We start from the raw sequence: 12,448 nt of genomic DNA on the forward strand, positions 1-12,448 counted from the left end.
ATTCCCTATTTTCTGGCACTATAAGAATGCATTCTCACAAAACAAATCTTCATAACTTCTCTTAGTAATTACACAAACAATTAAAGCAAACCCCTCCTGATTATCATCACATTTCATCTTCCCTGTACCTCATGGAAATCATCTCTTTATACTTATTCTTCAACTTGATTATGTTTTGGCGTTGCTGTAACCCCACATTGAGTCTGTTCCACAGTTTCCCTCCACAGATTGAAATCCAAAACTTTTCCTCATTGTTCGAACACTCATCAACTTTAGATTGAACTCCCCCCCCCTCTCTCTTTCAAAGAACATTCTTTGGATGTGTCCAGGCAGCAGATATAATCTCCTTTTAAACCAAAAGGCCTGAAAATGCAAAAACGCCACTCTAATGTACAAGGGGAATGTGTGTGCTGGAGTAATGGAGAAGCAGATGGCTTCCTCTAGAGCTTGTTTGGTTGCATAAAGCACTATGAGCAACGGAGCGTTTACAAAAACTAAGACCTCTGAGTCGAGGCTGTAAAAACGCTGAAATGAAACTGCATGTGTGAACACAAACAGCTGAGATTCTCACCCCTGACGTTTGGATTTTTGCTGATGTTTTCAAACTCACTGGTGCCAATTTACACACACTTTTTTTTCATGGTAGAGAACACAAAGTCTCTCGTGTAGAATTGACCCGTTACTTTAATTGTGATAGTCTATTTGATTCAGAAATCTGTGGATTACATGCGGTTGATCTACTGGGCAGTGAGGCTCAACATGCTGACAGGACTTACAGTCGATGTCCATATGTCTGTGGTGAAACTAATATTCTCTGACTGAAGATGAGGCTTTGCAGGTCAGGTAAGGACACTTGGAGGTAGCAACAGAGGTGAAATGAGGAGATGAAGGTGACGGCAGGTGTGTGTGTGTGTGGCATTCCCGCTGTGTATGTACAAGCCATGCCTCTTGTGCTTCTGTAACGCCATAATGCGATGTGAAATCACACACTGGGACACCTATAATACAGCATTTCAGGATGCAGTGTCCCAAAGCAAAGGCGTAGTGATGGCTGGACATTGGCCCACCAAGCTGAAATCCTGGTTATTGAGAGCAGCATCCTTTGCGTAGTCACTGCTATATTTCAAAGCTTTAGAGTTGAGGCTGCTGACAGGTTTTTGCTGGTGCCGCTGCTTTTTTCGTTCCTATTTTTCAGAAACTCTTTGGTGTTGTTCAGGATGACGGTTCTTGAGATGCACAGTTTGACTAGAAGTGTGTTTTGCCACTTCCAAATACTTCCATACAGCTGATATGTTGAAGTTGGTTTGGAGTCGCTGTCACCGCATGCACTCAATTAATGTATCGCTGTATAAGCCGTACATTTCATCAGAAGTTTTCATGTCTGCACGGTGGTGCAGTGGGTAGCACTGGTGCCTCACAGCTAGAAGGTTCCTGGTTCGAATCCCCGGCTGGGCAGGTGCCTTTCTGTGTGGAGTTTGCATGTACTCCCCGTGCATGCGTGGGTTCTCACCGGGTTCTCCGGCTTCCTCCCACAGTCCAAAAACATGCTCACCAGGTTAATTGGTCACTCTAAATTGCCCGTAGGTGTGAGTGTGTGCGTGAATGGTTGTCTGTCTCTCTATGTTAGCCCTGTGATGGGTTGGCGACCTGTCCAGGGTGTACCCTGCCTTCCGCCCAAAGCCAGCTGGGATAGGCTCCAGCCCCCCGTGACCCCTAATGGGATAAGCGGTCAAGATAATGGATGGATGGATGCTCTGATAATACTGTGCATCCCTACTAGGGTTGTAAAGGGGTGGAAAATGTCTGGTAAATTTCCATGGGAAGTTAAGTTGGGGAATTCTGGAAATATTCCAAACTGGGAACTTTCCATGGGAATTTATGGGAATTAACTGGGAATTGAGGGTAATTTAATGGAAAGGTATCATATCCAAGTATAAATATTTGTTTTGTTATAAGCATCCATCCATTATTGAACAATCAATTATTTCATTGAAGAACAAACACATGAATGTTGAGTTAAATATTACTCATCCCCCCCGACCCAACCCATTCAAAAATTAACAAAAATGCAGTCCCAACAAAGTCCCATTCAAAATATTAAATGAAAAGAGCCCCTCTCCCTCCAAAAAAAGTCCCATTCAACAGGCAAATAAAAAAGCATCTTCAGTTATTACAGTATGCTCTTATAAACAGTATGTAAGAAAGTCAAAATATTAATGGAAAGAAGGAATTGAATAAGATATAAATATGATTGAAATAATATAATGGAGTATATACAGAGGAGCCAAATTTTTAGAATTTTCTCTGTACAAAAGCACTGGGAATGAAGGATGTTAAAGAGGTATGGATATTGCACAGTTTCCAAAAGAGGTTGGATAAAGCAGATGTGAGAGAGCAGGAAAATTCACCTGGCACAAGTGGTAAGGGGTGAAGGTATTTATATCCCAAGAGCGACACATAACAAGTTAAATTAAAACATCATCACTATCATTTTTAAGATGAGGACAGTGAAGATGTCGGCGCGTTACTATAAATGCAAAATCTGTCCTAGACCATGTGTCACTGTTTCTTGGCTTGCCGTCATAATAATAATAATAATCTTTATTTATATAGCACTTTTCAAAAACAGGGTTACAAAGTTCTTTACAAATAAGAAAGACACTAAAATACAATAAAAGAGAAATGTGAGGAAGACAATGACTACAAGTTTGCAGAGAGGGAACAGCAAATAGAAGTGACATAAGTGATATAAAGGAAGATAAAAAGTTTATGACTGCTAACAAATAAAAGGAAATAAAAACGCCAAAAGATAACAGATAGAGACTCATGTTCCCCCCTGTGCCCACTACCCTCCCTCATGTGTGGTCTAGTTACTCTGGTAAATTTGGGGGCAACTTCTGCATAGGGCTGTATATTGTCACGAAGCTTCAATACAATGAAAGAATATTAAATCAGGGCTTTTGATATGTTGCATTATCGTGCTGAACTCATAAAATCTCCATAAAAGTCTTTTTTTAATGTATTTATTTTTAAGATGTAAAGGACACTGTCAGAATATTAAAAACACACCTCTCTTTTCTGCAATCAGATGAAATCAGAACAATATCTGAATTCATATTTATTACAGTCCCTGTGACATCCACCTTTATAACACTCCTACAGGCTTAGCAATAGAGTTAATGTTTGGTATCAGCCATAAACTAAACCAATGCATCTATGGGAATAAATATGCTTTATAAATATATTTAGTGTATTTGAGACTTCATCAGTTCCGGTTTGTCTCTTATCCATTACGATCCGGCTCAGTAGTTTGGCAGTAGCTTGTCCTGGTCTGCATGGGTTTGCACTACACAGGTGTTTATGTTTATAGTCCTCATCCATCCATAAAGATACCTGCACTAACCTACAATTTTACAAGAAAAGCAAGTTGAAAGTCGTTATGAAAGTCCCCCACCCCCCCTATCCTTTCACTCTCCATCAGTCATGACATTTACCACCACCTGAGTCTTTAAGCCTGTCGGTCTAATTACACCACCAGACAATCAATCAATCATCGTATCAAAAGCTCTGTCACTGGCCCGGTCGGCTTGTCATAGCAGCATGGCTTGACAGACTCTTAGAGGAGCAAGGTCTCTTGGGAAATCAAAGGCTTGTACAGGGAGGTACTACCAGCTCCTGTCAGTCAACCTGGATCCCCACTCACTCTCTCTCTCTCTCTCTCTCTCTCTCTCTCTCTGTTTGTTTCAGACGGCCAGCGGGAACGTGGAGGCCAAGGTGGTGTGTTTCTACAGAAGGCGAGACATTTCCCACAGCCTCATCCAGCTCGCAGACAAACATGCAAGTGAGTAGCCGCTCCAGTTGCACACATTCAGACTCACAACGTTCTGTTCAGGTGTCCAATGAGAATGGAAGATACTGCCCTTGTTTCCTTCAGAATCTGTGTTTATTTATTCACAACAACACAGAAAAACACCCCTCTGATATTTATGTATCCTCTTTGCCGTCTACTGCCTGTCTGACTCCAGCATTACTCTGGGCTTTAAGATAGGAGCTTAAGTGCACTGATGTGAAATAAAGAGGTTTGCTGAATTTACAACATGAAACTGAAGGCAGCTCACCGGCTGTTTTAGCTTAATAATCTTGTTCTCATAATACCTGATACCTCAAAGCCGCTCATTCATCTAGCCCTCTTATTTGTTGATGAATCCATTTTCAATCAACAGATGATTATGAGGTAACAATTTGGATAGTGAAGTGTTTGTTAAAGATCGTTTTTAAAGCTTACTGAATGCATTGTTTGTTTTCATATCACAAAAGTGAAGATTGACTACTTTTCTCAGCTCAACATTGAATATCTTGCGGTGTCTTTTACTTTTGGACCTTTTTTTAGATGAACTAAACTATTTGAAAATGTCACCTTGGGAGCTTGGAAATTTTGAAACTTTATTTATTTTTATATTTTATTTGTAACTTTTTAAATGTATTAACAAGACAAAACAAATACAATCAAACAGGGGCTCAGACATGTGAAATGAATTAAAATAGATAACATTAAAAATGAAATGAATAAAATAAACAGATAAATAAATTAATAGAAAACACGTGGGGAAAATTTTAGTTGAAAAATAATTTTAAATGACAAAATAAATGAAGAGAAGTAATAAAATAAATAAAAAAATACATATATATACACATATAAACACACATGCATAGGTATGCATACACATACATACACATAAATAATTTAGAGAGAGAGCAGAGAATTGAAAAAATAATAATAATAATTAAAAAAAGTAAAATAAAAGCCTAAAAAGACCATACAAAGCTGCCAATTAAATTTTGTCCTCTACTGCTCTGCGTCAAGTCTGCAGGATAATAAACAAGTACTCCACTTTCATCACACGTCAGCCTCGTCCAAGAAGGCAAGGAACGGCCTCCAGATAGCTGAGAATGTCTTCACAGAGTTAGATTGCAGGAACTTGAGTCTCTCCATTTGTATGACTGACATCATGTTAGAGATCCATTCTTCAAATTTTGATAGTTTGTCTTGACATCTGCAGACCAAACTGTTATTTAACAAGCTAAGAAAAACATGGTCACTTTATTTTTTACTATTTAGTATTCATTAAATGATCACCGATAACCATTATCGTGAGTGTAAACATGTAAACTAAGGAGTTTCTAGTCAGTTGTAATGATGTGCGTCAATGATGAAAATGTGTTGGCTAAAGTCCTAGACTGTATAAAACAGGCGTAGTCTCAGTGATGTCATCCATTAGTTTTTGAGGTGGAGTCCATTGATAACAGAAGCCGTGTTGGAAATGCTGACTCATCCTAACTTTCAGTCAACCTAGCAAAAGGTAAACAGGTGGAGTTGAGGTAGGTTTCAATTCAGCCGTGCCCCTAATTATGCCAAACTAGTAACCAAAAGATCTTCAAAACAAATGAGTTATATAAAAAAAAATGCAACCCCTGTAAAGTGTGTCTGAATAGAGAGTGCAGCTATTTAGACCACAATTGGGTTTTTTTTGTACCAGGCTGTAAACATATATTTCTGCTGCAAAGATCATCTTTTTTGAATTGGTGTGTATGTGGTTTCCGTTACTTCTGGAGCCAGCCTCAAGTGGACAGTCGAGGAACTGCAGTTTTTAACACTTCTGCATTGGCTTTATCCCAAGTGGCCACCTCTGGTCACGAGATATGAAGCCGATGCGGAAGTGCTAAAAACTGCAGTTCCTTGAGTGTCCACTTGAGGCTGGCTCGGGAAGTACCAGAAACCACATACACACACATTCAAAAAAAGACGATCTTATTTTTAAAGTTATATTTTTGGGCTTTTTTGCCTTTATTGATAGGACAGCTGAAGAGAGACAGGAAATGTGGGGAGTAGAGAGGGGGGAAAGACATGCAGGAAATGGTCGCGGCCGGGAATCGAACCGGTGACCTCTGTATGTGGGGCGCTTAGACCACTAGGCCACCAGCGCCCCCCAAAAAAAGGAAAGACAATCTTAACAGCAGAAAGAAACACGTTTACAGCCTGGTACAAAAATGTTTTAGTCTGAATATCTCATTTCTCTAGTAGCACACACTGTACGGGAGGTGAATATTTTCATAACACAGCAATTTCAAAGATATTAAGATTACGAATTTCCCATAATTGAAGGCACAGCTGACTTGATTGACAGGAGGGAACACTGTAGCTATTAGCGAGGGCGCTCAAAGCCTGCCTCTTTACCTCCCTCTAGCTCAACAGAAGTTAGGTTGAGTCAGGATTTCCAAAATGGCACCCGCCGTTGATTGGCTTCAAAACAGCGCTTCAGAAACAGATGGGGGACGTCACGGATTCTACATTCATTTATTATACAGTCTATGCTTTATCTATTAACATGGGAGGTTGCCACTTGGCTTAACTCAAATCTATTTCTAACAATACGACAAAAGCACCAAAACTTAAGATGTTCTTTTGGGATATCGATACTTAATGATTGATTCAAAACCTATATTAACCCTTTGTATTATTGTTGAGTCTCAATAAGTGAATGGATATTTCAGATCATGTCTGTCGTAGTTGTTTGTGTTTCTATTTCCTGCCACAGAAAATGATCAGTAAAATTGTATTAAAGGCTTTCTGTTGTGTGTCACTCATGACGATGTTTCCAGCTGTGTTATCACTTTGCACATCCTTTGTTTGTTATCACATAGACGATGATGATGATACTTTATATCCAAAAAACAACACCACCTTGCAGCTGTTAAGCAACCAGCGAAACTTGAAAACACGCCAAAGTCCGTATGCATTTTTCAATGACTCTTTTTTTTTTTAACCAGGAAGCAGAAATCTGGAGTGTGATTGTGGCCGTTTTAGAATGAAAGGAAAGAAAACGTGTTTTTATCACAACAGCACCTGTTCTGTGTGGGAGGCCTTTTAATCGTTTCCTGTGATGCTTCACTTTGTGCTTTGGTCACAAATGAAAATGGGGGAAAAAAAAAAGAAGTGCTTTCCGGAAATTAGAACCTTGAATTCTTCAACTTGAAGGAGGAGGATTTGAAATAAGGAGTCAGCAGCAGCACATTTAAAGAATGGTTCAAAAAAGTATATGCAACTGAGAGACAGCTCCGGCAGAATAACAGGAATGTATTGTGTGACTAAATACTCGGTGCCGGGACACCATTTCTGGAAAACCAGTTTTGCTGATTTGGCTTCACTCTGTAAACATGCAGCCACCTTGAGCACAAAAAAACCCCCAAACATTAGGCAGGGACATATGCATTCATTAAAGCACAGTGCCAACACCACAAGACTTTTGGAGTCAGCCGTCCACCAGCTGGTCAGAGACAGAGACGACAATAAAAACACAAACGCGGTCTGAAAACAAATCAGACTCTTTGGCTCTGAACAGTTCAGAGAAAACAAAAGGACAGCCAAGTAATCTCATTTACTGCAACACAAAAGGTTGTGTGGTGTTTAAATCAAAGCTGGACTATTGTACTTACTAACAATCTATTAGAGTGCAAGCTGAGGAAGAAAAATATTGACGTGCTAATCATATAAGGTTTAAATTTGGATTTCAGGAGGAAGCAGCTGCAGTTTTATGCCCTGATCAGAGAGAGCGAGTTTTGCAGGTTAAATTATGTTGGGTGCAGCATGCTACCTTTTCAACAAAGCTAGTCGCATTCTTGATAATGAGGAAACAAAAGCTTCACCTTTTCTCCAACAACTTGCCTGACATCTTTTTTATAAAGATATATATTTTGTAATGATCTTTAGTAATTAGAACTTCTTTTTGACATAATTTGACAGTTGTGTTGAACACTTGTAATTAACAGTGTCGTATAAAAATAAGACAATAAAATCCTTTAACAATTAAAAAACAATTTAAAAAATAATAACACAAAAATAAATTAATGAAAAATAAATTAATTTAAAAATAATTAATTATCATTATCATTATTATTATAAGTTATATTTTTGGGGCATTATTCCCCTTTACTGATAGGACAGATGAAGAGAGACAGGAAATGTGGTGAGTAGAGAGTTTGGGGAGACAAGCAGCAACCTCTGCGATTAAGACTATAGCCTCTGTACATGGGGTGCACCCAGACCGCTAGGCCCCCTGTGCCCCAACCACGTGAAATTACCTCCAGACTTGTGCATCTTGAGCAAAAATACACTTCTCATTACACACTGAAATCATCTAATGGGACAATAAGGAAAGTCACCTTGATTCAGTTGTGGATGTTACAACTCAAAGCGTTTCAGTAAAAACACAAGGCCCTTTTTTTGAGCTCTTCAGAGCATACTGCTAAAGGAAACTCACTGAAACAGGACCTCTGTGATAAAGCCAAGCTCTGTCTGATTTTGGAGTTTTTCTGGAGCCCCTCTTTTAATTTTTCACCCATCATGCTGATACATTTCAGTCCAAGCCCTCAAAAAACAGTAGAGATGTTGAAATCAGCTGTGCAGGAGATCCATCTGATTAGTTTACCTACATCTCAAAAATACACTTTTTTAAAGTCATATTTTTATTTTGTTTTTATTAGAGAGGACAGGGATAGAGCTGGAAACCAGGAGAGAGATTGGGGAAATGACATGCTGGAGAGGGGCAGCAGGCTGGAATTGAACCCGGGCCACCCATATATGGGCTTGTGATGAAACCATTAGGCCAAATCCACACCCCGAAATCAACATTTTTTAAACAAAATTTTCTTTATGTCAAGCCATACTGGTATTTTTAGTTTTAGGGCATTTGAAGGTCTGTCCCTGGTTTCTGGGACTGCTGCTACCTCCTCAACATGATCAAAGTGAAAATCCTCTACAGAGCCCCTGAATGGCTTCCTTTTACTGTACCAACCCTGCTACTAGTATATTTGAATCCACTCAGTTAATCAACCCCTGACAAAGCCCTGATGTTTTTATCTCAATGTGAGATCTGTGAGTTAGTAAATAGTCCCTAACCTTAGTGACAGACAGATATGAGGCGGTCTGCAGTCTGTAGTTGTCTCATGGGGATGTTGCTGGTTGGAAACTTTCAGTGTGAAATAAACAGTTGTGTCTCGAAACAACAAACAGCATAAATATCTGTAGAATAAAACAAAGAACACTCGGATTGTGGAGGATTGCATCTTCAAAACAGAGAGCCTATTCCACACTTCAATCTTATCACTGACTGGCATCTAAAAAGCAGTAACTACCGAGATGCTGTTCAGTTCAGAGTGACGCTTTTAGTTTCAAACAACGTCTTGAGCCTCCTTCATTCACCCTTACTTTAACTTTTACTGCAAGTAGCAGTGCCTAAAAATGATTCTCTGTCATAATCTGAATGCCCACTTCATACCATAATTATTCGTGCATGCAGACCTCAGACCGCAAGCAGGGGCTGAACTTCTCTTTTTTCCCCAGTGTCCTCCTGTTATGACTCAGAGGAAAGACTTTCAAAAAGTATTGGTCATAGTTTAGTTTTTCATGACACAACCTGTTGTGAACCTCTCTTGAACAGATTATATTCATAGTTTTCTTTTCTGTCCATTGTTTTTCCCTGGCTTTCAAATGTCAGAAAATAGTAAAACGGCCTGATCAGTTCTTCTTCCTGTCTTTTTTTCTTTTCTATACATAAATGTAAAACCACAGACTAAAAGCACAGGTTAGTCTTCCCAAGGACAGAAGTGTCTCCCAATGTCTTTGTTGCAACACAAACATTTAGTTAACTGTATTAAAAGAGAGAAAAAAAACAGGAATATGTTTGAGTTTGGGATAAGGCTGGGCGATAATTCGATAACGATAATTATCGTGATGTAATTTTCCTCAATAGAAATATAACAAATGTTCGATAAAAATTAGATACATTTCAACCTGTAATTACACCCCCCAACCACTGGAAAGGGAGGGGGCGATAATGTGTCTTAAACGCCAGTTGCCACCATAGACTGTATAAAATATGGACTTAGTATCCGTGACGTCACCCATCTGTTCCTGAGCGCTGTTTTGAAGCCAATCAACGGCGGCAGCCATATTGGAAATGCCAAACTCAACCAGGCAGAGTGTGACGTAAAGGGGCGGAGTTTGAGCCTCCTAGCCAACAGCTATGTGTTCCTGTCCGGGAATCAAGTCAGTCATGTCCTTATTTGGGAAAAAACTTGTAATCTTAACTTCTGAACTGTCGCGTTAGAAAAAAAATTCACCCCCGTACAGTGTGTGCCGAAAGAGAAATAAGCTATGTAGAGCCAAGCCGTTTTTTGAACCAGGCTGTAAACCTGTTTTTATTAATGCTGAAAAAGATCGTCTTTTTTTAATTGGTGTCTATGTGGTTTCCGGTGTTTCTGCAGCCAGCCTCAAGCGGATTCTTGATGAATTGCAGTTTATAACACTTCCGCATGGGCTTCATAATTTGTGACTGGAGGTTGCCGCTTGGTTGCCACCCAACATTAGACAGAAGAAGGCAACATTGAACAGCCAATCATGTCGCAGGGTGAGAAGTAGGCGGGGCTTAGAGACGCTTGGAGCGTAATGCAAACACAGCTGAAACGAGCGACAGCGACACGGAAGAACACGTAAAACCTACCAGCTCAAAGCAGAGTCTTTAGTCTGACACTGTGCTGACTTGGTGTTAACTATTTTCTTAATACACTTAATAAAATGCAGGATGTGGGTAAATAAATCTGATTATGCAAATTATCTCAACCTGAGAAAAATAAGAATCTACAAGCTAAAACTTCACAAAAATCTCATCTTACACAAAAGACCTGCTTCCTGTTAGCACCGTCAGAAATGAGGCATTCAAGAAGTTTAACAGAAAACTAAATCCAGATACAAGCTCACAAACCGTCTAGTTTCTTCACTTTCACTCTGCCTTTGAATTTAAATGAAATAATGATTTGATTTTTATTGTGTTAATTATTGATATCGACCGATATGAAAAAAATTACCGTGATAACAATTTTTTTAATATTGCCCAGCTCTAGTTTGGGAAGCTGGAATAAGAAAGTTCTGACTTGTGACGGCTTGATTTCTTGTTGAAGTTCTCCTTTACATTTTGTTTTTTAACATGACATCAGGATTCATTCAGAACAACTGCCAACTGTTTGTTTTCGCCTTGGGTCTGTTTGTCCGAACTACCTCTTTTTAAACGTACACTCGCCTCTGGGGTTATAACAGAAGGAAAATGAACTCGGTTCAGTTATCACGTTACAGCTTAAGGGGGAAGTTTGCACAATGTCTCCGAAATGTTTCTTTTTCTTAAATGCACCAGCTGAAAAAGTGAAATCTGGCTGTCAGAGAGAGGAGCTGGATTCAGTATTGTTTGAATATCTGGATAACGATGCAGATGTAAGACTCAAAATGTTTGCACTCTGTCATTCACATGAAGATGGTAGAAATGAATGATGTCTAAAAAAAAAAAAAAAAGAGCGAGAGAGACTCAAACTAAGTCTTCACACCTCCACACCACTGGACAGTGACAGCGTGAAGTGGGCGTGCAGGTGTCAGGTTCTGTTACTAACAGAAAGGTGTGGGACGAGGGGGTTTCCGACGCTATCTGAAGAAGTGCTCTGGCAGCTGAAGCTGTTGTGGAAACCTGGAGCTCAGCAGAGTTTCTAGCATCCATGTGAAGCTGAGCCAGAGCCAGTATTAACTCCTGAAAACAACTACTGTAGCATTAAGTATTTTCATGAAGCACACAGTCTCTATTTATGAAGTTCAGCCTTTAAAGAGCGTCAGTGATTTAAATGTTTATCTGCAGTGCAGCTTTATGTGCTGACCCAGCTGCTGCTAATTCAGTTCTTATGGATGAATGCGCATTTCTTAAGATTACATTTCTAGTAATAATCCTGAGCGTAATTGCTATGTGTCTCGTATAAAAGATGGAACCAATAGTGTGTTATTGCCAAGCATTGAGCCAATTCACAGCCTATTGTTTATATCTGCACCGAGCTCTGTTATGAAATATCATTGAATGGTTCTTTATTCAGTCATGAAGAGTAAACCGACTTGCCTCCAACACATTGTGAATTTTTCTAACATCAGCGCCTCTTACAATGTGTTCTGATGTCTCCTGTGTTTGCCTTCTTGCAGAGGAGTTGGAAGAGGAGAAGGAGAGTCCGACAGAGACGGATCTAACAGACAAACAGAAACACCAGCTTCGCCACAGAGAGCTCTTCCTCTCCCGGCAGTACGAGAGTCTACCTGCGACACACATCAGGTACAGGACAAAGTCTCTCTGGGACAAGGGATTTGGAGCAAGTATGATCAAGACAATGTTCAGTAATGACCAGTATCCATAGCTACAACCATATAGAGTTTGAGTAAGATGTAAGTGTGAGAAGTTTTATAATAACGACAAAGTCTGAATAAACAAGATAGCTCACTGATTAAAGGATCTCTCCTAAAGATTTATTTTTTATTAGTAAAATTTAGGACACATGTCCAATATTCAAAAATATATATATATATTTT

At 39.4% G+C, this 12,448-nt stretch overlaps 1 protein-coding gene across 1 annotated transcript in view; it reads left to right on the forward strand.

Moving 5' to 3' along the window:
• Positions 1-12,448, forward strand: part of mta3 (metastasis associated 1 family, member 3) — a 37,108-nt gene that overhangs the window by 9,240 nt on the left and 15,420 nt on the right. Inside the window, exons 3-4 of the mRNA XM_034707994.1 lie at positions 3,748-3,841; positions 12,068-12,194. Of these exons, the coding sequence (XP_034563885.1) occupies positions 3,748-3,841; positions 12,068-12,194 (221 nt within the window). The remainder of the gene's footprint in view (positions 1-3,747; positions 3,842-12,067; positions 12,195-12,448) is intronic.

The sequence above is a fragment of the Notolabrus celidotus genome, chromosome 18 (genome assembly GCF_009762535.1).
Source record: "Notolabrus celidotus isolate fNotCel1 chromosome 18, fNotCel1.pri, whole genome shotgun sequence".
Lineage (NCBI taxonomy): Eukaryota > Metazoa > Chordata > Actinopteri > Labriformes > Labridae > Notolabrus > Notolabrus celidotus.